Source organism: Lissotriton vulgaris, chromosome 8 (assembly GCF_964263255.1).
Source record: "Lissotriton vulgaris chromosome 8, aLisVul1.2, whole genome shotgun sequence".
In the NCBI taxonomy this organism is placed as follows: Eukaryota; Metazoa; Chordata; class Amphibia; order Caudata; family Salamandridae; genus Lissotriton; species Lissotriton vulgaris.
In genome coordinates, this window is record NC_141696.1 from 538,385,285 (window position 1) to 538,413,026 (window position 27,742).

The 27,742-nt window shown below is 44.3% G+C and overlaps 1 protein-coding gene across 4 annotated transcripts in view; it reads right to left on the reverse strand.

Moving 5' to 3' along the window:
* The window catches only part of RPS6KA3 (ribosomal protein S6 kinase A3), a 796,620-nt gene that overhangs the window by 458,705 nt on the left and 310,173 nt on the right, over positions 1-27,742 (reverse strand). For all 4 annotated transcript variants that reach the window (XM_086934351.1, XM_086934352.1, XM_086934353.1 and 1 more), the window contains one exon: positions 26,061-26,203. In XM_086934351.1, coding sequence (XP_086790477.1) covers positions 26,061-26,203 — 143 coding nt within the window. The remainder of the gene's footprint in view (positions 1-26,060; positions 26,204-27,742) is intronic.

A 27,742-nucleotide genomic window follows, 5' to 3' on the forward strand; every position in this document is an offset into this window, starting at 1 on the left:
TTGCTATGGCAAGTGTGGGCATATTTATACCTTGAAGGTGCAGAGTTTGACGTACAGTTGGACATAACGTCAAGGAGTCTCAGTTCTTTGAAAACTCCACGAGTTCTTGGACAAGTCAGTATTCGAGCAAGGGGAAGTCCCTAGCGGCTGAAGCCGAGATTTCCAAGAAATCGTTGTAGATTTTCGGAACTAGTGGAAGTAGCCATGCCGTATTTGGACTGCATGAGCTATGTCTAAATAAGGTTATGATTTCTATGCCTATGTAAGGATATAATGATTTATACCTATATAAGGGCATGAATAGGGAAATTTACACTAGGGTCCTAAAATGCTATACAACAGCAGAAGGTGGGATTATTTATTTCAAGCCTTTCCTAACGGCGTGAACGATGAGCACTCTGAATAAACAGAAGTAATCTCCGTTTTGTAGGCAAGAAGACTCCGCTACCAACTTGGCTCTTTCCCACAAGCTAATGCTTCTACCTCTCAGTTCCCAGTGCCTTTAACTACCTCCCTCTTAGCGCCAGGATGCCTGTCAGGTTACAGTGCGCTGTATAAGTTTTGCTTACAATTACAACCAATGAACGCTAGCACGGACTGTTTCAGTAGCAGCAGAAACTAAAATGTATCGTGAACTGTAGTATGTAGTGTATCAATGCTGAATGAACCAATGGTAAGCCAAATACTTCTCCATTTTGGTGGATGGTGTGAGAAGTTGGCCTGGCATAAGCTGTCCACTATTGTAGTGGGCACCTTGCACCAGTCCAAACAACCCTTAATGATGGTAGGTTTAAAGACAACCTATATAGAAAGCTATCCGCGTGGTAGCTATGGAGAGCAGCCTTCAGGCTAAGTCCTGAAGGAATGTAAAGCAGCTTGGTTTACCAGTCTATTGTGTCATGAATGACCAAATGAAAGGAGAACCACACCAGATATATATATATATTCACTAAAAAAACATAGGTTTCACATCAGTTATAGTTAGCTGGAAATTTTACTGACATAAAACCAATGAAATTCCATGTTATACTTAGTTGGACTCACTATAACTTGCGCGCCTGCAATGCACTGCTGATGACGTCACATATTACATCACTCATGACATGGTCAGTGACATCACTCATGACATCACTGATGACACCATCCTTGTGACAGACCTCCTTTCAGTGTAATGTAACCATTGTCTCACAAATAATGTGTTTTTGTTTAATCAACATTTGTACCGTCAAAAACAGGGGGTAGCAATGGGGGCCAGTTTCTCTCCAAGCTATGCATGTTTGCACATGGGAGCTTGGGAGGAACTGGTCCTGGGGCTTCGTTTCCAACACATCATTAGGAACAATCTTGTGGCATGGTTCCGCTTTATTGACGACCTGTTCGTCATATGGAGAGGAAGTCATGAGGAGGCCCTTAAATTTATTGAGGATATCAATGATAACCCCCTAAACCTTAGATTCACTGCGACACTCAGTCAGGACACAGTTACCTTTTTAGATGCTGAACTTTACACCAAGGGGTGTCGTTTGGAATCTAGGGTTTACAGGAAAAAGACAGCTGGCAACAGCATTTTACATGCTGCTAGCGCTCACCCGGTCCACCCTATTTCCAGTATCCCATATGGGGAAATGCTGCGGTTAAGACGCATATGCAGCAACCCCGTGGAGCTGAAACAGGCACAAAATGAGAGCAGGGAGAGATTCCTTGAAAGAGGATACTCCAAGAAATTGATAGACAAAGCTGTGCAAAAATCCATGATAATGAGTAGAGAGGAGCTCCTTATCAGGAAAGCGGACAGGGAGCCTACCAGGCAAGATATATCTAAACCTGATAAAGTTGAGCCAGAATGCTTTAGATTAATAACAGGATTTACTAGACAACACTATCAGATAAGAAAAATAGTGAATAAACATTGGCCCATTGTGCTGAGGGATAATGTGATAGACTTTGGCAGACGTTTGCCTATTTCTTTAACCTACAGTAAAGCCCCCTCTTTAAGGGATCACATTGTCAAAACTAACCCTGATCCCTTTACCAAAACAGAATGGTGGCAAAGAAATAAAGGGTTCTATAACTGTAAAATCTGTAAAGCATGTACTCACGGTGAAAACACCAAAACATTTAAGGATGGGTTCACAGGGAAAGAACACTTGATAACCCAAGTACTAACATGCAAGACAGAATACGCAATATATGTTTTGCGCTGTCCTTGCGGTTTGCAGTATGTGGGCAGCACCAGGAATGCTGTCCATAAACGCATTTTACAACATCTGCGAGCAATAACTAATATGGACAGCACATATCCAGTAGCGCGCCATTTCAAGGACTACCACCAAAGTAACAACTGTGGTCTTAGATACTGGGTTATCGATTCGGTCATCAATACTAGAAGGGGTGGAGACAGGGAAACCAGACTTAGAAAGCTGGAAACGAAATATATCCTCCTGCTCAATACCAAGGTGCCCCATGGATTGAATGTGACAGAAGACCTCCACACTTGCTTGCTCTAATGAAACTCAATTTTTCAGGAGGTTGTGCTCTCCCCCCCGAGGAGAATGTCCATGGCAATCACCCGGCTGGGAGAAGGCGGGGACAGATCCTGAGGGGGCTGCGAGCAGACACAAATCATAATGATATTTACTATAAAAATTATGCTGCTATGAGAACATGTAATGTTTTTGTTATTATTTTTCACTGTGCACAGTTTTTACAACCGGGTTAAAAATCAAACAAGATGAAAACGAACGGTAATGATTTTTTAACATAAGGTTGTTTATTATTTTTTTGAAATTTTGGTATTGGGTTTTTAAATCGTTTTTGGATTTGAATTATTTTCACTCGTTCCATTACAATCAATTTTGAGACATGGTAACTATGGCACCCATGCAGGAATCCACATTACAGATTCGTGTGACTTAGGTTAAAAGTGATACCATTTTTTCCCGTCTATGATTAGGAGTTGCAATGTAATATTGCTAAATGACAATAGGAACTGATAAAGTAACTCTCCTTCTCAATAGAAATTCATATATTTGTAAATATACACTGTTTATAAGTGAAACAGATTAGGACCGAGGAATATTGTAATATGCGTATTTGCACTAACATTGCTAATTTTGCACATTTACCAGGCACTTTACGGCACAATTTGCACTTTGATAAGTCAGCACATAGCACTTTATATGGATTTAGCCATCAATCCGAGGTTCCTAAATTGACAATAGAAATTAGAATCTAGATTTACAAATGTGAAGAGACAGCTGATAGGAGATGTATATACTTGTAAATAAGGCTTTTAATAGACGGATGTGTATAATAGACATGTGTATTTTACTAGGATATTCTTTTTTAGGAATTCTATTTATAATTCAAGTCACACTCAATATTGAATCTGTATAAAATATTGTAAATATGGGTTTGTTATAAATGTATTTTACATCTATTTAGAAAATTGACATACAAATATAGTCGGGGCCATTACATAGTATATTTTCTATGTCTACTAGTAAGTTTGCACAGGTGATATGAGTGGACCACTTGCTTTCACTTTAAAAGGTGTACCTTGCATAGAAAACGCTGTCATGTGATCAAGGCTCCGCTGAGCCGAAACGTCGGTGACTCTTTCTGCCGAATAAAGATTTTTGATACACCTCGAGGTCCGTGTTCGGAGTCTGCTTGCTGGCTGTGCGAGCTAGGAGACAAACGGTGTGCAGGATAGATATATATATATATATATATATATATATATATATATATATATACACAAAATGGAAAATGCAACTTACCAGTATGCATCTGTTCTTGGCATGTAGGGCTGCAGAACCACACACTCTTGCATAGATCACCATCTGGTGGTGGGCCCGGATGATTACACTATTTTTGTCTTGGAAGAGTCTTTGTCTGTTGGATGACTCCTCCCGTAGATAGTGCGCATGGGCATCAACTCCATCTTCAGATTGTTTTCGCCGTTGGACAAATGATGGAGTTGTAGGAGTATAGATAAGCATGTCCATGTATTGTGTATCTAATTAAGATATTACTGGAACAGATATACGTAGCCGGGTGGGCGTGTATGGTTCTGCAGCCGTACATGCCAAGAACAGATGCATACTGGTAAGTAGCATTTTCCGTTCGAGGCATATGGGCTGCAGACCACACTCTTGCGTCGATTGGAAAGCAGTTATCTCCCTTAGCAGCGACCACATGTATCTGTTGCAGTAGTTTGAAATAGTATTTTGAGTACAGCCTGGCCCACAGTAGCTTGTTGTTTTGCCTGCACATCTACAAAATAGTGTTTTGTAAATGTGTGCGGTGTAGACCATGTAGCTGCTTTACATAGATCTAATGGTTATATTTCGAAGGAATGCCATAGATGCCCCTAGTTTACAGGTAGAATGAGCCCTAGTGGGAATGGATAGAGTGCGTTTTGCTTTCTGGCAACAGATTTGAATACACTTAATCCACCTTGCAAAGCCTGATTTTGAGATAGGATCGCCTATGTGTGGAGGAGAAAAGGACACAAACAGTAGTTTTGTTTTACGAAACGGCTTTGTCCTGTCAATGTAGTAAAGGAGTGCACTTTTTACATCTAATGTGTGTAGAGCTCTTTCAGCCGCTGTCTGTGGTTGGGAAAAGAATACTGGCAACTCAATAGATTGGTTGAGGTGAAATGGTGAAATTACTATTGGCAGAAATTTAGGGTTTGTTTTAAGAACCACTTTGTTGTGATGTAGTTGTATAAAGGTTCTTGAATTGTTAATGCTTGAATCTCACTTACTCTTCTGAGTGAGGTAACAGCAACTAAAAATGCAACTTTCCATGTCAGGAACTGTAACTCACTTCTGTAATGGTTCAAATGGAGGACCCATAAGTCTAGTGAGGGCAATATTTAAATTCCATACTGGAGAGGGTGGTATTCTGGGAGTAATTATTCTTTTTAATACTTCCATAAACGCTTTGATGGCAGGTACTCTAAACAATGACAAATGTTGTCTGTTTTGTAGATAAGCTGCTATAGCAGCTAGATGAAAACAAGTTACTTACCTGTAACTTTGGTTCCCCAGTATTGGTAACTTTCATAGATTCCCATGCTTTGTATCATTCCCCGTCGTCGGAATGGGAGCCTCGGTAAATAGAAAATACCATAGTAGTAAGCACAAAGTGAAAAAATAGGCCTAGGCCTCATCTCATTTTGTAGCTTATCCACCTCTTTTTGTAAAAGAGACCAAACTTCTGCAGTAGCCAATCAGAGCAGCCTCACCCCATAGAACCTTCCTGAGAGAAGCTCAGAGCCTCAGATTTTCGTAGCCGTTGTAAACAGCTATCCCACAAAACAATAAGACTGAGCTTCCCCAGGGGAGGCGGGTGGGCGCATGGGAATCTATGAAAGTTACCAATACTGGGGAACCAAAGTTACAGGTAAGTAACTTGTTTTCTTGCCCCAGTATGGAACTTTCATAGATTCCCATGCTTTGTATCAGAGTAACCAGCAGTAAATAGAAAAGCATATTTTGCAATTTGTGAACTTGAAAATGTCACATTTCTGATAAGAAAACTAGATACACATTAGAAACAAAAAGCATGACAATAACACAGTAATACAAAATATGCAAACAGGAAGGCGGGATAGAAAGGAAAGCTCACCGACTTATTGGAAAAGGTTCCTAAAAACCGCCTGGCCCACTGCCGCATCCTCTTTCACAGAAGAATCCAAGCAGTAGTGGCGAGTGAAGGTGTGGACACTGCTCTATGTCGCTGCTCTACATATGTCCTTGATCGGGACACCTGCGAATAGAGCTGTCAATGAAGCCATTGATCTTGTAGAGTGAGCACGAACTGCTCGCTGCAGTGGCTTTCCAGCCGCCTGGTGGCAAAAATGTATAGCACTGGAAATCCAGCGGGAAATACAGGCTTTAGAAACTGGACACCCCTTGCGAGGAGCACTGAAAGAAACAAAAAGCTGTGAAGATTTTCTGAACTGTCTTGTCCACTCCAAGTAGAATTTCAGGCATCTGTGAATGTCCAAAGAGTGCAAAGTTCTTTCCGCGGGTGTGGAAGGCTGTGGAAAGATAGGTTTTAAGACCACTGGCTCATTTAGGTGGAATTCTGAGGGCACCTTCGGCATAAATTTAGGATTTGTTCTTAGGATAAGAACATTATTCTTGAATTGCAGAAAAGGTTCCTCAATTGTGAAAGCCTGGAGCTCACTTACTCTTCTAGCCGATGTCAGGGCCAAGAGAAGAGCCAGTTTCCACGAGAGAAACTTAAGGTCAGTCTTATGAATAGGCTCAAAAGGGGTTTTCATGAGATATGACAAGACTAAATTCAAATGCCAGGCTGGTGGCGGCGGCCGGACTGGAGGAAAAACCCTGAATAAACCCTTCAGGAATTGTTTGATAATTCTTGCTGACCATAGGGAAGGACCTGAAGATGAACGTCTGAATCTAGAAATGGCCGCTAGATGTACTTTTACAGAAGATGGAGCCAATCCAGATTTAGCCAGAGAAAGTATGTAAGGCAAGAGTTGGTGCGGAGCAGAAGTATATGGGTGTAAACCTTCCTTCCGACACCAAACACAGAATCTTTTCCACTTAGCCCGATAGGTCTTGTTGGTACTAGGCGCACGGGCCTGGGCCAAAATGTCCCTACATTCCCCTGAGAGATTTAAACCTTGGAACTCAGGAGCCACGCTGTCAATCGCAGAGACATCAAGTCCGGATGTAGAACCTGTCAGTGAGACATTGTCAACAGTGTTAGAACAGAATGCAGGAGAACTGGCTGGTCCTGGGAGAGGAGGAGAAGTTCTGAGTACCAAAACTGTCTGGGCCATGCTGGAGCGAATCAGAATCATCCTGCACGGTTCCACCTTGAGCTTGCTGATCAACCTCGGGATCAGCGGAATGGGAGGAAAGGCGTAAACAAAGGCGCCGGACCAAGCAATCAAAAGCGCATTCCCCAAGGATTCCCGATGGTGAACCCTGCTTGCGAAGGACTGGCATTTTGGGGAGTTGCAAACAGGTCGATGGATGGTGTCCCCCATCGTGCAAAGAGCTCCTCCAGAACGGTCTGATCCAGTTCCCACTCGTGAGAGACAGTCCTTTAGCGGCTCAAAGCGTCTGCCCTGACATTGAGTGTCCCCGCTAGATGTTCCGCTGAGAGGGAGATATTGTTCTGGATCACCCAATTGCACAGTGTCTGGGCTTCCCTCGAGAGGGTGGAGGATCTCGTTCCGCCCTGTTTGTTTATGTAGTGCATGGCTGTGGTCCGTACGAACCAGCACTGCACAGTCGCAAATCCTCGGAAGAAAAGCTTGTAGACCCAGACGGATAGCGAGAAGTTCCAGAAGGTTGATGTGGAACTTGACCTGGACTGGACTCCAATGGCCACTGACCTTTAGCTCTTGGAGGACCGCTCTCCATCCCTCCATGGAAGCATCCGTTGTCAAAACAATGGGAGATGGTGGAAGTTGGAACGATAAACCCCTGGAAAGATGGTCTTTCAGCGACCACCAGCCGCTTGCCTTTCTCATTTCCGGGGTAACGACTATCCTGTCGTCGAAGGATCCTGTGACCTGACGCCATTGCTTGTCCAATTGTTCCTGCAGTGGACACATTCTGAGCCTGCAGTGTGGAACCAATGGTATGCAGGATGAAATCGATCCGAGAAGCGATTTGTACTTGCGAACGGTCAGTGACTTTCGAGTTTGAAGAAGGGGGGCTGAACAAATCAGCGTGCTTTGGCGCTCTTCCGATGGAAAGGCTAGGCAACTCTCTGTGTCCAGGATTGCCCCTAGGAACCTCGCTGTCCTGGAGGGGCATAGAACAGATTTTTCCTTGTTGAGCCTAAGACCTAGTTGCTCGAACAGTTCCTTGCATGACGTGACTGCCTTGGACGCCTCCTGGGCAGATGGAGCTTTCAGCAGCCAATCGTCCAGATATGGAAAAACCTGTATAGCTTGTCTCCTGAGAAAGGCTGCTACTGGAGCCAGAATCTTTGTAAAGATCCGCGGAGCAGACCGGAGACCAAACGGCAGTACTTTGAATTGAAAGTGGCTCTTGCCCACTGTAAATCGAAGATATTGCCTGTGAGCTGGATGAATAGGAACGTCGAAGTAAGCGTCCTCCAAATCTAGGGTCGCCATGTAGTCCCCTGGATTGAGAAGGCGGAGGATGTCCTGAAGAGTGACCATCCTGAAGGACAACTTGACGAGATAAGTGTTGAGCTGCCGTAGATCTAAAATTGGACGCCACTTGTCCCTTGTCTTCCGAACCAGGAAAAACCTGGAATAGAACCCTGTCCCCTTCTGAGAAAGGGGTACAGGCTCTACTGCCCCCTTGGTGAAAAGTTGGTGAGCTTGAGATGTTTGGGAGGAAAGGCGTCTGGCGCTCTTGTTGGAGGAAGGTCTTGAAACTCCAACGTGTGTCCTTCTTTGACGATCTGTAGGACCCACTGATCCGATGTAATGACCATCCAGTTGTTGAGGCAATGGGCAATCCTGCCCCCCACTGGTGTTAATGAGGGAACAGGAACAGTGGAAAGAGCCACCTGGCCGCTATTGTTTCCTGGTGTTGTCTCTCCTTTGCTGCCCTTGACGTGCTCTAGGCTGTTGGCGAGAGAAAGAACCCCTCAGAGTACTGAGGTTTATATATCTGGCTAGACTGTGAGCCGGAAGAGTAGCGATTCTTATCTGGTGGTGTAGTTAGTGGTGTGGATGGATTTTTAGATTTGCTCTGGGCGGCCTGAGAAATGACCGAGTCCGGTTTTGGTTGGCCAAGCAGACACGCCGGACTGCCATCTGGTGCTTTGTACTTTTTCTCTAGTCTTGGTAGCACCGGGAGGACTGTGGCCGGGTTATGCATAGCCTTCAAGCCCTCAGACCAGACATGCTCAATGATTGGTATGGACCGTACTGATTTCCTGAACGGTTCCTTAAAGTCATATAAGAAACATTCTGATTGAACCGTGGTCACTGGGAGACCAAATCTTTTGGAAGCCCGTTCCATTAGGTTGTGAAAGCCTCCAACGTCCGCTGGAGGCGAGGTAGCGTTATCTGGATCTGCGATGTCTGGATCCCGTGGGTCAATCGGATTCCAATCCACCTGTTGATCGTGATCAGGATCCACTTGTTGGTCCGCATCAGAAGAAGCAGTGTCATCATCTGTATCATGTACTTGCACCACATCTTGTGGGCGCTCTTCAGGCGCAGTGGTACGCTCTTTTGGAGGCAAAGAGTGTTCTGCCACAGGCTGTAATGATTGAGGCGGAGGCATCTGAGGACGCACTTGTTGAGTTTTTTGAGGAGTAGAGAAACGTTTCCGGTAGTCCTGCAACATAATTTGTAGATCCGCAATCAAACTGGACGGCATCGCCACCATCCCTTCTTGCACCTGACGTGTAGGCTTCTGCAAAGGCATTTGCCTGGTAGTAGCGTGCTCCTCCTCATAGTAATGATCAGGAACATAGTGTTGGTGTTCCATCTCTCCTTCCTCAGAACTAACATCCTGAACCTTAACCTGTAGGTCAGATGGGCTATATGCTTGTCCAAACTCACTAAAAGTCTCTTCATCAGAGTCGTCATCCAAATGAAGATTAGGTGGAAATTTTTGAACCTGTCGCGGAGACGTCATCTCTGGCGTTATCAGCTTCCTTCAGCGCGAAAAAACAAGTTTTTCAGATGATTCCGTCGTTGACGACATCGTCAACGAGGTCGTCGTCGTCGACAGCAACTCTTTATGGGACTGCGTCGACGACGGAAGCGCCGACGAAGATACTGTTCTCGTCGTCGAGGATTGCGTCGTCGACGAGCAGAAACTCATCGTCGACGATGGAAGGAGCGTCGACGGGATCGTCGACGAACTCGTCGTCAGCAGCATGGTAACAGAAATCGTCGAAACGGTCGTTGTTGACGTCGTCCTAGTCATCGCTGTCGACGCCAACTTTGCGGTCATCGTCGTCGACGTGGAGATGGTTATTTTCGTCGACAACGAACAGGTATCAGGTGCCTTGAAAACAGTCGACGGTGCAGGCGTCGTCGACGAGCCCGTCGACGAGGCAACTTTTACAGAGCTGTCCTTTTTTACAGTCGTCGACGTACCTGTGATTTTAACCGTCGACGACCTCTGTTTCTTGTCCGAAATGGCCTCCTGTACTGAAGTTGAAGGCTTCTTGACCCCTCCATCCTTCTCAGAGGGAGGTGAAGAGATAGTTGTAGACTTTTTCACCTTTTTCGAGGGTTGTAACTCCTCAGGCTTACCGTGCCTCTCCTTTTCACCGTGGTGAGGAGATGTTAGGGAAGCAGGCCTGTCAGACCTATCAGAGGTCCCTGGTAAGGCCTTGTGAAGGGACTCGCCTGAAGTAGAAGAGGGAGACCTACCCCTCTTCTGAGACTTCTTAGATGACACCATCGACGAGGAGCCCTCACTGTCTGAAGACACAATGTCCTTACGGTCCTTCATCTTCTGAAGCCATGTGAGGAGACGTCCTTCCCTGTCCCTCAAGGTCTTCGCTGAGAAGGTCCTGCAAATCTGGCAGCTTGTAGGTTTATGGTCCGGATACAGGCAGTATATACAGTCCATATGTTTGTCATCGACAAACAACCTCTTTTTGGAGCAGGTGGCACAGGCTCTAAAAAGGGCTTTTTTCTCCTTGTCAGACATGACTAAAAGAAATCCAAGTTGTTGAAAAAGTAGTTAGAAAAATTGAAGAAACTGAGCAGAGCTCCATGGAGACTCCCTTGCACAACGTGCGGTAGAAAATCTGAGGCTTTGAGCTTCTCTCAGGAAGGTTCTATGGGGTGAGGCTGCTCTGATTGGCTACTACAGAAGTTTGGTCTCTTTTACAAAAAGAGGTGGATAAGCTACAAAATGAGATGAGGCCTAGGCCTATTTTTTCACTTTGTGCTTACTACTATGGTATTTTCTATTTACTGAGGCTCCCATTCCGACGACGGGGAATGATACAAAGCATGGGAATCTATGAAAGTTCCAATACTGGGGCAAGTAATCTGATTGAGGAGTACGCTAAATTACATCTTTGTAGATGGAGTAGGTAGCATATGATGTTTTGTTTAGAAACATTTAATGGGTTAATGTTATTTGTGCAATACACAACAAACCTTTTCCACTTGGCTGCGTAGAATGCTGTAGTGGTGGGGCGCCTTGCTTCTTTCATGACATTCATACAATCAGGCGGAAGATTGAGGTATCCAAATTCTAAGACCTCAGGAGCCTAATCGCTAGATTGAGCTGCATTGGGTCTGGATGCATGATCTCTCCACAGTTCTGTGTTAGTAGATGTGGAGAGAGTTTCAATTTTTTATGTGGTACTTCCGATAGCTCTAGTAGTGTGGTGTACCATGGTTGCCTTGCCCACATTGGTGCTATGAGAATCATTGTGAGGGAATGTTGCTGTAGCTTGCGTACCACTAATGGAATTAGCTGGAGAGGTGGAAAAGCGTACACAAATTTGTTTGACCAGTTCATCCATACTGCATTGCCTTTGGACAAGGAGTGTGGGTATCTGGCAGCGAAATTTGGGCATTTGGAGTTGAGGTGAGTGGCAAACAGATCTATCTCTGGTTGTCTTCATTTGTGAAAGAATTGCTGACGAACGTGTAGATGAAGTTCCTACTCATGTATCTGTTGTCTTTGATGACTTAACAGATCTGCAACTTGATTGTGAACTCCTAGTAGATGTTTGATAATAGAAAGATGGGGAATGTCCCACTTCCATATGCTCTGCGCCAGCCGGGAGAGCTGTATAGAATGTGTTCCTCCTGGTTTTTGGATGTAGTATATGGCAGTCATATGGTCTGTATGGACTAGTACTGCCTTTTTTGATAGGTAATGTTGGCAATCTTCCTAGCTCTAAAATCATTTCAACAACTCCAGATGATTTATGTGGAGTAACATTTGCTGCGGTGTCCATTTACCTTGTACTGTGTGTTTCTGTAGATGCACTCCCCATCCTGTGAGAGATGAGTCTGTAGTTAGCACCCCCTATGGAACAGGCTCTAAGAACTGCCGGCCCTTGGAAAGGTTTTTGGAGTTCCACCATTGCAGAGAGCGATATGTCCGGCTGTCTACCACCACCAGATCTGTTCTTGTTCTTGAGCCGGATTCCACTGACTTGCTAAGCACTCTTGTATGGGGCGCATTTGTAGACTTGCGTATTGTACTATGAAAATGTAAGATGCCATCATTCCTATTAATTGCATGAACACTCGAGCTGGTAGTGAGTGTTGTGGTTGGAATTTTTTTATCAGAGCTTGCATACCTTGAATCCATGTGAGATTGGGGTATGCAATTGTGTTGGAGGTATCTATTGTGGCACCCAGATAATGTTGAGATAATGATAGTTGGAGGTGTGATTTATTTTGATTGACTGAACCCTAGCTTGTGCAACAGAGATATAGTCTTATGCGTGTGCTGTACACATTGGTGGTATGACTTGGATTTTATTAACCAGTCGTCTAGGTATGGGAAGACGTGAAGGTTGTCCCTTCTCAAGTGTGCTGCTACTACTGCTAGACACTTTGTAAACACTCGAGTTGCTGTAGTTACTCCGAAAGGGAATACTTTGAATTGGTAGTGTTGACCTTCTAGTACAAATCGAAGGCCCTTTCTGTGAGACTGATGGATAGGAATGTTAAAGTAAGCGTCCTTGAGATCTAATGTTGCAAGGAATTCGCCTTGTTTCAACTACAGTAGAACTTGTTGTAATGTGACCATATGAAAATGGTCGGATTGTATGTAAAGGTTCAGGCGTCTTAGATCTAGTATAGGTCTGAGGGATCCGTCCTTTTTGGGTATGAGAAAGTATAGGGAGTAAACTCCTGTGTTTTGATGATATTTTGGGACAGGTTCTATTGCATTCTTTTGTAATAGAGATGCCACCTCTTGTCTTAGAAGTATGAGATGTTCCTGTGGCATAGGACGTTCTCTGGGTGGTATTGCTGGAGGAGTGGAAGTGAGCTCCAGGCAATAACCCAACTGAATTATTTGTGTTACCCATCTGTCTCTGGTGATGGAGTTCCAGACAGGTAGGAATTGTTGTAATCTCCCCCGACAGAAGTGGAATGGTCTGGGGGGATGGGAGGGAAGTCACAGTTTGGGAGTAGAGCCATTGCGGTTGTTGTTGCCTCTGCCTCTGCCCTTATTGTTGTTACCTCTATATCCTCCTCTGTAATACCCTCTTCTGTGTGAGGTTTGGGTGGGCGCCTCTATACGAGGAGCGACGAAAGGACGCTCTATGGGTCTGAGTTTGAAAAGCTCCCATGGATTTTGCTGTATCTTTTTTTAATTTTCTCTAGTGCATTTTCGACTGTTGGACCAAAGAGATGTTGCTGGTCAAAGGGTTGATTTAAGATACTGGCCTGTACTTCTGGCTTGAACCCAGAGATGCGTAGCCATGCATGTCTACACAACAGTACTCCCGTATTTATTGCTCTAGAGGCTGTGTCTGCAGTGTCTAATGCACAGCGGATTGAGGTATATGTAATAATCTTGCCTTCTTTTATTAAGTCAGAAGCCCTGGTCTTGTCTTGCTCTGGCAAAATGTTGCATTAGTGATTCTAACTCATCATAATGAGCTCGATCATATCTCTCTAACAGAGCTTGAGTATTAGCAATTCTCCAGACATTGGCTGCTTGCGAGATGGTGCGTTTCCCTGAAGCATCTAAAAAGCTTAGACTCTTTATCAGGGGGTGGAGCATCCCCTGTTTGCGAGTTAGCTCTTTTCCTCGCGTTTGATACCAGTAATGAGTCTAATGGCAGCTGACCTTTGATGTATGCTGGGTCAGTTGGAGCCGCTTTATACTGCTTTTCTAGTCTGGGGTTAATTACTCTGGCTTTGACGGGGTCTTTAAATACCTCTGGTGCATGTCTCACCACTCCACTAAGTATTGGTAATGTGGTCGTGGTTTTATGTGACAACAGTAGTGAGGAAGTCTTCTTCCTCATGGATACACTGACTGCTCTATGAATGAGCTGTGTAAACCCAATAGTGTCATCTGGGGGAGATGGTCTAGAAGGATATGCGTCATCTTGTGGCAGATCTGGTGCATCTGGCGCACTATAATCCTCCCAGGGATCATCTGATGATCCCGGAATATTGTCTGGGTCATTTGCGTCATCCATGTGATGCTCACTTTCTACCCCCTGCACAGAATTGTCCTCCTCATCATCATCCTGCGGTATGAGCCTATGTGCGCTGGATGGTAAGTGTACAGGAGAAATATCTGGTATTTCTATCAATGGTGAAGCAATTCTTATGGGGGAAGTTTGAGCATGCTTTTTGAGAGGAATTGGAGGTGGTTTAGGATGGTCCATTTTCCTCTTTTCAGGCACTAACGACATGTCCAGTCTTTGGATTAATTTGCAGTCTTTTGCTTTTGGTCTGGTTGGAAAAGCTCTTCTGCTGAAAAATCCTTTTTCGGTGCCGATTTATCTTGTCTGGGACCGAAATGCTTAGATTTAACAGTGTCTTTTGTCTTTGGAGCGGATTTTGGCTTCGGTTCTGAAGACTTGCTATCTTTCTTTCTCGGATCTACTCTTTTTGGATGCGGAATTTTTGTTCCCGAAGTGCGTTTGGAATCATCGACCTTCGGAGCCGAAGTGTGTTTCGGAGCCGAAGCAGGCTTCGGGTCGACTTTTTTCGGAACTGGAATGGTATTCGGTTCGATAGACTGTTTCGGTACCGATGGCTGCTTCGGTTCCGGGGTTATTTTGGTTTGAGGACCTTTTGCTTATCGGGACCGACAGACTGAATCGATCCAGAGTCTACTGGAGGCTTCTTTGGAATCTTCGTTGCCAAGCCAAAAGGCGGGGTGTCAGAAGGTTTGGTCAGTGTGCACCTGGACCTGGAGGTGGAGGTGGAACTGAAGCCTGTCCCGTTATTGGGGGGTGAACAGGGTCGATATTCTTACTCACGACCTGTTGACCAGCTGTAAGAAGATAGTAGACTTCGGATTGATCCTCTGCTTCAGAACCGATGTCGTCCTACTGCTGTTCTTCGGACTCTACCTCGATCGGAGCCTCGTCTATGATTAGGTCTGGCGTCGATGAAGATGACTGCGCCATGACCCTTCGAGCGTGAAGGTCCCTGATGGTCTTCTTGGACCGGAACGAAGCGCAAGCCTCACAGTCTCGACTCTCGTGCTCTGGAGATAAGCACAGATTGCAAACCTCATGAAGATCAGTGTGAAGGAATTTGTGTCCACATTGAGGGCACTTCATGAAGGGTGTTTTTTACGTGAGCCAAAGGCCCAATGGCGCAGTTGGGCCAGACGACCCGACGAACGCTGGAATCGAGAAGCGCAAGTCTTTCCTCCATGCGAGTAACCCGAATTACTGCCGAAGACGATACGGATGGTATGATGAAGGACTGGAAGTCGAAAAGAGATCAGTAACGGGACAGAACGATAAACACATCTGAGCCCTATGGCAGAAAAAACAATCTGAAGATGGAGTCGATGCCCATGCGCACTACGATCTACGGGATGAGTCATCCAACAGACAAAGACTCTTCCAAGACAAAAACAAAGCGTAATCATCAGGGCCCACCACCAGATGGTGATCTATGAAAGTGTGTGGTCTGCAGCCCATATGCCTCGAACATATGTATTTATTCTAAACACATCCCTCTAGTCTCTTTATGAGGCTATAGGCAAAAGTACATACAGTAAACTTATTTAGCACACAGTAAATTAGCACAATATATGGTTAGCCCTAGGGACGTACCAAACCATATACTAAGAAAGTGGTATAAGAATCACAATAGACAGACCAGGCCTAGAACCTGTAGAATCGCTAGGACCACCATGACCCACCCAAGGTAGTGACACAGGGGACCCACGGGGGACGCGTGCAGTGTCTAAACACAGCCGCGAATCACCATTGACTTCTATGGAGAAAGTTGTGATTAGAGAATTACAGATTAAGGACACTTGGAAGAGGACTTGGGGCAAACTCCTTTAGAAATAAGCAGTTCTAGAGTCAATACCCACGGGAGCACAAGAGTACTCTAGTTACCTCACCCAGGGAAGCCGGGTGCATAGGTGTCTTTTGATGTTGGGTTTAGTCGTCGTTTTTAATGGTGAGCTGCTGCAAAGTGCTGCTGGCGACCAAGTCAAAAGTGTCCGGGTGGTCAAAGGGTGGGTCGAAGATCTGAAGAACCTGAAAGCAGAGGGGACAAAGTCTGGGTCACTAGCCAGTGACCAGGAAGGTGATGAGCATATGCCCACAGATGTCGTGTGACTTCAGGTGAAGGTGAAGCTTGACTCTTCAGCCACGAGGACCAGGAGGCGTCGACGACGACCAGGAGGTGGATTAGAGTTGCCCCACGAAGGATGTCTAGTGCTGCGGTGTCGGTATCTGGATTGGACCAAACAAGCCTTGGCAACAGCAATCCACGCAGAAAGCAAAGATTAGCTTTGGTGCAAACCAGCAAGATCTGAGTGACTCACCACGCGGTGAAGAGTCAGAGCACATCTGGAGCAACCAGGAAAGCCCAAGAAACAGAAGAGTTACCTTCATGGGGACCCACCAAACAAAGGACCAGGGATCACGAAGGAGCCTTGAGCGGAAATACTAGAAGCGGGCCCACGAACACTCGTGGAGTGTAGGCCCACAATCTTCGGTGCAAATGAAGCTTGGGGCTTGGACTACCATGGTGTCCAGGAGTTCTGGTTCCACGTCACTCGTGAGGGCTGCGGGTCTCAGCTTTGCTGGGATCTCATGTTGTCCTCTGAGAAGTCTGGAAGTCCATGTCCTGAGTCACAAATCAGTCAGGATCCGGCTGGAGCCTCGGAAATGCAGACCGGCAATATGCTTCTTTAGTGCCTGTTTGAACAGGGGAGTCACTCTTTGACCCCAAGGGAGATTCTTCAGTCTTTTAGTCGAAATAGTATGTTGAAGTTCCAGGATATATGTTGCAGAGTTTTATCCAGGTATAATCTAAAGTCCTAAGGACTGGGTTCCTATACTTATACTAAGTTTAGGGGTTGGACTTACTCTAGGGTCCCACCTATGGGAGGACCCAGGGAGGGAGTGGTTACACCCCTTTCCCTTTGTCCAGTTTCACGCCAGAGCACCGCCTGAGTGCCCATGCAACCGGTTTGAACTGGGGTATGCACAGGGACACCAAGTGTGCCCCCAGCACTGTCTGAAAAGCATTCTATGAATGCAACCACCAACCCCCAATACACTAAAGCCTGTCTGGGAGGTGGTTACACCTCCCTGTGACAGGAAACCTATTGTCCAGGCCTCCCTGCCGGAGTTTCGTCCAGCAGCAGGAGGTCAGGCTCATGTCTGTGGCTGCAGCATCCATTTTGTGATGCTGGGGCTCTTTTAAACTATCACCGGTCAGATAAGTGTGTACATGTCTTCTCCCTCTAGAAGGGTGGAATTCTACCCCCGCCGCCAGGACTGAAAAGGGGGGGGTGGTAGGATTCCAAATTGTTTGACACCAAACACAACATGTTTCCATGCAGCCATTCCAAAGTTAGCATTTACCACAAGGTTATAATGCACTTAAGAGTATATGGTCTGGCTGCATTACAGAACAGCATCAGAGAATAGATTCCGAACACTGCAGAGGGGTCCTGCTCATGCATGGGCACCCTCTCACACAAAACCAAGCCCTCTGCCTTAAGGATTGATAAGGCCTGCCATAGGAGTGATCTAAGGTACCATATACTAGGGTCTCATAAGGGTAACCCAGTAACCAATCTGGATTGTACCTAAAGTACATGCAATCAATTTAGAGAGGAAGCAGCTAGGCTGAGGTCCTGGTTAGCATGGCAAGTGGGGTAACCATAGTAAGCTGATCCTACTCTCCTACAGGTGGCATGCATCACTTAGCTGTATCTGCAGGCAGGCTAAGGTAACAAAGCTAGAACCTTAGGTGACTGAGAATTGGGGATCAATACCTTCTTCGTAACAGACTGAAAAGAATTTGCTATGAACATGACTTTGCCATGCAAGTCTAGCAACATTTAAATGCGATGAGAGATCCAAGATAGTTATACTCAAGTGGGTGCCACTAAATTCGGCCAAAAATAAAGACACTTACCTATTTTAGTGAGGTACCCCTAATTCCAATTTGTGACTGACACCTTGAGAGAAAAGTTATGTTTGTCAGTCAAAAGAAATAGCAAAACGCGGTTGAAAGACCAAGTCTAATAAATGTAACATCACCACTATCACCATTAACCTTTTGCCACATAATCCAAGATTGCTACTACACAGACTAGACCATGGACAACATCAGTAGGCTGTCTGTGCACGATCGAGGAGATTATTCTACAGGTGTTGCAGCTGGTTAAGAACTACATGCTCATATAACTGAGTTGAGTAGGAGATGTTATACAGAAGAGGTTTGCATGCTTCTATGGTCTATTTTTTATTTTTAGAGGAACAAAAGTTCGTCTCATGCTCAGATGGCAGGAAACTGGTCTCACAGAGGGAAGTTGATAAAATGCTCAGTCTAGATACAGCAGGGAGGAGCGGCACCACCAGCCGTTTGAATAGAAGAATAAGGAAGCAGTACTGTTCCTCTTTCTGCAAAGGAAAGATGGCAAATTCAGTGGTACAGCAAATCAGACTTAATTACTGATGAGGATGCAGAAAGCAGTAGTTACTTATGTATGTACATCCGCTATAGTTACCGAAATCCGTTGCCTGTAGCAGAGACTAGTTTTAAATCTAGAACAGTGACTAAAAAATACTTGAATTTAGACCAGAATTATTAATTTTCTTCAACAAGTGTGCACTAGTGTCAGTTTCTGATGTGGTTTTAGTCTCACACTTTCTTTTGAGAGTTTTATTTAGCTACGCGCTTACATTAATTTTGACAGGCTAATTCACTTTCAATTTTGCTTAAGAGACTAACCTTTACTTTGAGGTGTGTATATGATGAATTATAATTTTATTTGTAATCATTCTTCCATGCAGTAAAAGAGCTGCCATTTTTATTTGTGTGATTTGCTTTGTTCACCATCAATTCCATTGTAAACTATTTCATCTGAAAATAACTCACTGCTATTGGCATCAAGGTTGAAGTATAAACGTTCTTTGTTGGTTCATTATCTTATCTTTTAGCATAGGCTTCCTATATTAGCAACCAATTTTCAATCAACGCCAAGTAAAACGGTCTACATTTGCAACTGAATGTTAATAAAATTAGAACCCGAATTGTATTCTGAAGAGCAGACATGTAAGAATTGTAATGTCCCAGATCATGGAAAATAGCGAAACATTTTTTTACTATCACTTTATCCCAATAAATAGCTTCCAAAAGAAGGCATAACAAGAAAACCAAGACAACATATCTGTGCCACAGTTGTTAAAGATCATCTAATGACTTTAACTATGCTCTGTACATACATTCTCTTTCTAAACAAGAAAGCGTATAGTGCCAACCTGCAGGAGGGAGTGAAAATGAATAGTTTGAAAGTGCCTTGCAAGCCAACTCTGCATTAGTTTTAATTTCAGGCATACGCTTAATAGAGAATACACAGTGATGGAAACTAAACAGTGAAGAAGGAAGTACTCTGAAAATAGACAAGACCGTTTGAATTTCTTTAAAAACAAGCCGTTTTGTCTAAGCGTTTTAGGCACTATGTAGTATGATTTTCATTTTCGGATGTTATCTAGCAATAGCTCAAGATTTTTTCCGAAAACAACTATAATAGTGCCATTGTAAGATTATAATGGGGTACCTATTCACTCTACAAAATTGTACTGGGTTGGTGTGTGACCGATTAAACCAACTTTAAACCGACTTCCGTAGCAGATTGATTTGACCCTTCTGCTGATGCCCCTGCACTATATAAAAAAATATATATTGAAATGGTTGTGATCAATAGTTCGCTGTGAACCTGCCCTAGACTACACATTCTCGCAGTTCTCCACGGTAGACGGACCAAACTCCTGCAGGTCCAGCATTCTTGCCAACGTGGTCTTGTGATTCTACATCAGGACCGGAGGCTTCAGATTATGTGCTTCCTTCTCTATATGTATTAATCAGCAGCTCACCTTTAACAAAATACCATAACTAATGGGACTACATATCTCATGAATCCCACTGACAATAGTCCACTAACCACAGTCCTTCACCAGTAAGGAAAAGCCTTCCTCTTTCTTCGCTGCTCAGCAGCCAGGTACGTTCTTTTCCTTGTGGATTGAGTGGGGATAGTTTTGGTTTGTCTGCACATCTTTGTTTCAACAATGTTGGGATTATTACCCCCAAAAATTGTAGAAATTCCTATCATTTGTATGTAAAATAATGCATCGCTAGTTTTAGGGTATTGTTGTTCCAACAGCTCATTTCACTGGTGCAACAGGAGCCAAACCATAACCGTGCTACTGCACAGGAAAATTAAATCTTGAGCACATGGGTGGGAGACCCTTCAGAGTTAAAACATCTGCGTTCTGCTGAATTCTGATAACAGTCCGCGTGGAGCGTAGGTGGACAAAGTTGTGAGCCACAGGCGTATCACTCAGACACCTCCCCTCCCTCAGACACCTTTGAGAGACTCAGGCAAATGTTCCTAAAGGTGTCAAAATTAATTAGAGGAGATTTTAGAGGATGGACAGGCTTGGAATACCATTAGAGAGGATGAAGGACGACCATACCTGGGAGACCTCGAAGACTGGAAAGTCAGGAGCTCCTGAACAAGATGATGACTCAGCCGAAGAACAGAGTGCCAACACACCTTGGTAACTGGAAGTGTGTCCCAAACGTTCCAGGCTGTAGAGGAAAACTACACCATTAGTGTTGGGACCCAAGGAGATACAAGGAATAAAAGACCTAGATGATATGTACCATCCAAGGTCAAGGGAATGGGTCCTAGCTTCCAAAGCGGCCAATACATGGGCAGCAGGTTAAGAAATCCCTAGCTGAACAGGTCTGGAGCAGCTTAAAGGCGGAATGTTTAAGGCCTTCTCTGGAAAGTAGCTTGAACAGACCCTGGAAATAGATGAAAAATGTTCAAGTTTTTGACTAAATACATGAATGGTCCAAACAAACAGGATATCTTGCTTCTGGAGTGCATGCTTGAACAAACTTCTTAATATTGCGGGCCTCCATATTCTTATTAAACAAGCATCTAAATAGGGTGGAAGAATGGTAGTCCTTCGTGGTAGATTCATTAAAACCTAACCAAATGATTTTCCCTGATGATGCATTAACACTAGCCATGCCCCAAACTTCTGCTCCTTAGAGAGCCGTCAATAATGCCCTCTGTTTTGAAAACCTCTAGTGAAAGTCAGACCTAGGGTAGTGTTGCTCAGCGCAGTTTTAAAACTGCAGATGCTCTGTGTAGCAGTAGTGCCCTGCTCTTCTCAACCTGGATGGCCAGTATAATTTGTCAACCCTAATATCAAGGTAATCAAAATTAACAACTTTTTCCAAGAGCAATGTCCTCTATCCTCAACCTATTTCAAAGGGATTTTTAGGTCTCAAATAGCATACTTAGTCTTCAGATATTTACTTCCAAGACCCTTAACGTACAAAAGGTTTAAACTAATTTAACAGGTTTTGCAGCCCCATTGCAGTTCTTGAAATTAGCGCAGTATCAACAGTAAAAAATAAAAAAGGCTGGTATAAATATACCATCAAGCTTCAAGGAATTGTAAATATGATCACTAAGGAAATTGAAAATATCATTAATGTAAAACGAAAACAGAGTCGGAACAAGAACAGTCACGGCTGGTGTCGTGGCCTTCAACTTCTCACCCACACACTGAGGTGGATGAACCACCTTCTTTTCCCCACTGTTTGACTCTGAATTCTTCCACGCTTTCAATGTTGACATTTGAAAAGGCCAATAGTGTTGAAGTCTTTGAAATACAAGTGCACTAGAGTTCAAAATATAATGAAATGTTGGCCAAGACATGCATGCTATTTTAAAGTAGGTAAGGAAATTCGGGTGTAAAAATTGTAACTAGTCCAACTCCAAGCTCTAAAGCCCAACAGTCCACTACAATCCCGGGCCGGAGTAAAGAGTAATTCAGTAGTGCGGTCAGACACCAAGCGAGTAGGAATTGTTTACCTTTCGGTTTCCTCATATAACAGGTGCCATAAGCTCCCAAAGTTTTCAAATGAAAGTAGCACGCCTTCCCCCTGGTACCTCAACTGCCCACCACCTCCTGCTGTCCAGCTTTGGTCGGATAGCAAAAGACTACTCGTACCTCTTTATATCTCAGAGCTCCCTGTGAGATGCTAGGTTGTGGCAGTCATTTATGGAGATAGCAACTGTGAAATAAAATCTCTGTGCTAACTGAAAGCAGGCAGCTACCAGGTTGGCATGAAACTAAACACTAAGCTATTACAATGCTGAAGTACTGTAACTGTTATTAAAGTCACTGCCAGACTGCCAAAAGGGAGACTTTTCACTAACTCAAAAATATTTAAGTTATAGGAAAACCATGTAGAGCCGTGTTATAATGTTACAATGGCAATCCCTTCAAAGTGGTTTCCTTCAGGTAGCCTAAACAAAGAAAAGGGCGCAAAAAGCACACATGAAATAAAAAGTCGATGCATTATATCTCAGCTAGTTTACTGGTAAAGAAAACCGTGGGAATTAAAGCCTGTCGTTTAGGAACAACTTGCTTGATCCCTCTGTACTGGCATATTTTCATTGTTTATCACAAAAAGATGATCCTCGAAGACTGACAGACCAAGGTAGTCGAAACAGCCCAGCAAACACAACCAGCAGTGCTGCTTAACGAAATACGGCAGATCTTGTTGCCACCAACAAACATGAGGAGAGTACCACGAATCCTCGATGGTGGGGGGGAGCCTGCAGTGTTCACGCGGAGTCTCAGGCCATCATCATATACTATTAGATTCCAGTGAGCAGTCGACACGGCAGATTAGCCATTCATCCTCCACTTTGCCCCAGGAATCTATCCAGTAACGCAGGGTTTGGCCGACATCAATGCTACCTTAACTAGTAGTGCACAGGATTAGGCGGAGCACCTTGGGGCCTTACCTGAGGCAACACAACCAGTTCTGGTCTAGGAAAGAATTATCAGGTAAATTGCAATGCTTCTATGCCTCATCTCAGAATTTAGGAGCACTGAATGTTTCGTCTAGAATATTTACCTCTGAAGGGGTCACTTACTTACTTGTGTCAGGCCACACCAAGTCTCACACCACTGGTGTACTACTCAGGTGTTCCACATAACCCAAAGCTGTGTGTAGTAAGGTGGATTAGGGCCCATGAGGAAATGACCAACGAAGTCCAGGAGGCAAAGGCAATTATTTATTGCAATTAACAATCCCTTCACACTGATTTCATCTCCCCTACAGTAAGATGGGTCATGAATGACGTGGGCATTTATACCTCCTCAGTTGGGGGCAGATTCTTAAAGGGACAGCAACTGCATCCAAAGCTTTCTCTGTAGCTGGGCACTTAGAGGATATCCTGAATACAGCAGACTGATCGTCTCACTCAACTCTTAAAACTTTATTTTAGACCAGTGATGAAGGTGCATTGTTGGTGAGCAATAAGATTTGAACATGTATAATCTGAAGCCTCTGGTACAGACATAAAACGTAAAATTTCATAGCGGACATGAAGGAAAGTTTCAATTCTGTTAAGCAGATGGAGGCAAGATCATCCGACCCAAGACTATACACTAACACCGCCAACCACTCCAGTCACAGCTGGAGTCATTCACCATTCAGTACAAGTACTACTGTTTCGAGATGGTGTAGAAAGGGATGTTAAATAATGAATTATGTGCGTTTGATAGGGAAATCGCTTTATTTACATTTTTCTTTCGATGGGACAAAGACTAGGGAATGATCAAGAATGGCAGCGTTTGCGGGAAGAAAGTTGAAGTGCATTTGCTTGTGGATTATTTTATTTACATTGGATGGACCGGTTATTGGCGAACTATTGTTTTTGTTACTGGGACCCATGGGAAACGCAGTCCAATTAGTAGTTATGGTGTTAAAGCTAAAGGTGGGCTGTGGAGCAATAACAATTGAAAAAGAAAAGCATAGCCTTGCGTCCATGTCCTTAATAGAATGTAAACTTTCCCTCAAGTCAGCAAGGAAAATCTACATTATAGAATGGACACACTCCAATACTCCTTCCACGCTCCCCTTCTCATCTCAAATAACCTTAATAACTTTGGCAGAAGCTCAAATGTGAAAGTGGGCTGTCCCGGAGATGGGAGGAAAACCGCTCAACTGCGGTTGCCTCCCTTCAAGCAGTGGCAAGACACGGTAGAGCTTTACTTTTCAGAGACAGATTAACTGCAAAAGCTACGCACATTCCAAGAAAAATGATATGGTACAACAGAATATTATTTTTCCTTAGCGCAGGTGTTCTACTTTACAGGCATACATACCATGAGAGTTCTTGTCCGAGTTGGTACTTGACTTTCCTAACATGTGAGGCAATGTGGTGTATAGGCACTTGACCACCACAAGCAGAATTCATCTGCTTTTACCCCGTTAGCCGTGAACTGATAACTGGGTCTGTGCACCATCTTCGATCACACAAACTCATGGAAGTTCAGATCTGCTGTGTGGTGCCGGCGTGAAAGGGGATAATTGTGTTGGTTCACATTTGTAATAAATGGTTACATGAGACTAGCAAAGTTATTTCTTATTACTTCCAGTCTCAGATACTAGAATGATCTTGTAAGAAAAGAAAATAACAAGACATTAAAGGCACATGATAAACTCCCCATGTGTCATATTAGACAAAGATGAGTCACTATCTAAAAAATGTCTAACATAAAAACCACGTGCGAGAATCAAGAGGGAGAGAGAGGACCAGATAGCTAGTCCAGATCCCCGGATTATATGTAAGCAAATCAAAAGGAGACTAGCTAGAAAGAGGTTAGTCTGACATTATTTTGTTATTGTCATAGCGACTCAGTGTTATTGGCGGTGGCACCTGTTGGGTGTCTTTAGAAAGCCCTCACCCACCAACCTAGTTGGTGGCATGCTTCATCATCGGGCCCACCCAGTGACACCTAGCGTGTCCCGGGTGTGCTACGACGCCTGATTACAGCGGAGCAGGTATGTCACTGTGTGTGCGGTGTGAGGTGTGTAGAGAAGTGAGGTTAAAACGGCTTGGCGGATGGTCCCTGGGGTGAGAAGACTTTATTAAAAGGGCCTCCGTCAGCGGTTAAAAATAAGGCTGAGGGACGTTAGAGGCGGGTTACGACCTCCTACGTCCTAGGTGTGTCAACATGTTTCAGCCAGTGCCTTATATTAATCTGGCTTTCTTCAGGACAATAAAAATATGTGTAGGTTAAAATTAGGGTAAGTGTAGTGTAGTCTATGTGTCTACACGCCCTAAAGTTAACCGGTTATGCGAAGGAGGCACAACAGGTCCCACGCTGGAGCTGACCAGAAATCCTGGCCACCCCTTGCCTCTTCAATAGCCTTGGAGTACAAGCAAGCCTAAAAAAGCGTGATCTTGAGAAGGGAATCCCCCCTCTCACAGTTATATACACTTTAGGGCGTGTAGACACATAGACTACACTACACTTACCCTAATTTTAACCTACACATATTTTTATTGTCCTGAAGAAAGCCAGATTAATATAAGGCACTGGCTGAAACATGTTGACACACCTAGGACGTAGGAGGTCGTAACCCGCCTCTAACGTCCCTCAGCCTTATTTTTAACCGCTGACGGAGGCCCTTTTAATAAAGTCTTCTCACCCCAGGGACCATCCGCCAAGCCGTTTTAACCTCACTTCTCTACACACCTCACACCGCACACACAGTGACATACCTGCTCCGCTGTAATCAGGCGTCGTAGCACACCCGGGACACGCTAGGTGTCACTGGGTGGGCCCGATGATGAAGCATGCCACCAACTAAGTTGGTGGGTGAGGGCTTTCTAAAGACACCCAACAGGTGCCACCGCCAATAACACTGAGTCGCTATGACAATAACAAAATAATGTCAGACTAACCTCTTTCTAGCTAGTCTCCTTTTGATTTGCTAACATAAAAACCAGCTATCAATGTAATTAATTCCAATACACACCTCACAAACATTAAAGTTAGTTCAGTCACAAAACACCTACCATAAGAACACCAAAAGACCACCAGTCAGCACTCTGTGTGTGTCCTCGCCGGTTTACCACTTCTGGTGCCATATATTCCACTGTCCCGCAGAAAGAATAGGCTTTCTTTTCATGATCTATTGATTCTTTGCTCAAGCCAAAATCTGGAGTGGAAAATGGTTTTAAATTAAGTAACTGTACTTTGGGGAGGTTACATTTTATACTGCGTGCATTCAATATTTAGCTGTAAACATTTTATTATGAGTGACAGCATTCTGCCAAAGCACAATGTCGTCACCCACAAAAAGGGCCCCTTCACTGACAGACTCCAGGTCCACGTTGTGCTTTTTCTTTTAAATATGAATTTCCTTTATATCAAAGTAACTACTGAATCAGGAAATGAAAATTACTGCTTTTCAACTATTAAACGTTCGCTTAATTTACACACTTAAACTTCATTTGAAAAGTCAACTGCAGTATAGAGTAAAACATGCATCCTTTGGAGCATTAGTGTCTGCCAGGTAGAAGTAATATTGCAAAGGGGATTTTTGGTCCATATAATTGGACAGTCTAGAAAATGTTACTTACCTGTAACATTATAGTTTGTAACTTGTAGTAAAGTAGATTTACATGCTTTGGATACTCCTGCCATCTAGTGTTGGCCGCAGATGTTGCAAGATGTACATCTAGTAAAGGTTTTGGTTTCAAGGGGACTAGTGATGCAGCGCCACAACCCACAATGCCCCAGGGCACAGACCACCATAGATAGTGTTTTCTCTTAGTGGCGTCTGGTACGGAACAGGGGTGGCAGGGAGGGGTGAAAAAAACAAATATGATTCTTACCTCTGCAAGACTGCCGTTTCTCCTCTGTCGTCTCTCCTAATGGAAGCAGGAAGCACATAGGTTCCCCTAAGCCAATCATGACTCTGCTGTCACCAGCATGTCAGCAGTGTCGTGATTGGTATGAGCGGCCTAGTTCGGCACCCAGACAGTGAGTGGGAGCCTGTGAACATTATCCACCAAGGCTGCGCAATACAGCCAGGTGGAGAATTTGCTAAGTGCACATGACTGGTCGGTCCAAGACGGTCGGCCAAACCGTCATGAGCACCTAAGTGCACATATTTCCTCACCCCCCAAGCTCTGATAGCCCAGCCCGCCCTGCCCTCTCCTGGCTTGCAATGAAAAATAAAACGAAAATTTCATGTTATCATTTATGTTTCCTTTTCTGCACTGCTGAAAAGCACTGGGGCAACACTCCTCTGCCTTAGTGTAGGAACCGCTGCTGGTTTCTCCTCAAACGGTAAGAGCAGATACCGGATGTGAAGCAGACCGCACATGCATTGTTCCATTGAGAATATGAGAACATGTTTGTTTTGAGGCATACGAAACTTAAGCTTGCAACCGGGGAGGTGGCATGTAAAGCTATAGCACTACAGGCTACAAAACTACAGTTACCGGTTAGTACCAATTTCAATCTGTGGCATATGTAGCTGTAGATCACAATTTGAATCAAATGAAATATTAAGTAACATACCCTTCTGTCACACAGTTTCTGGTGATACTTTAACCACAGATTCCTCACCTTAGAATACTTCCCAGGTGCTACACTGGATCAGGAAACTATCTCAGCGGCGCTCCTGCATGGAACTAGGTTGAACAGTGCACTTCGGTGCCTGCTCCGCACCACCCCGGAAGTGACAGAG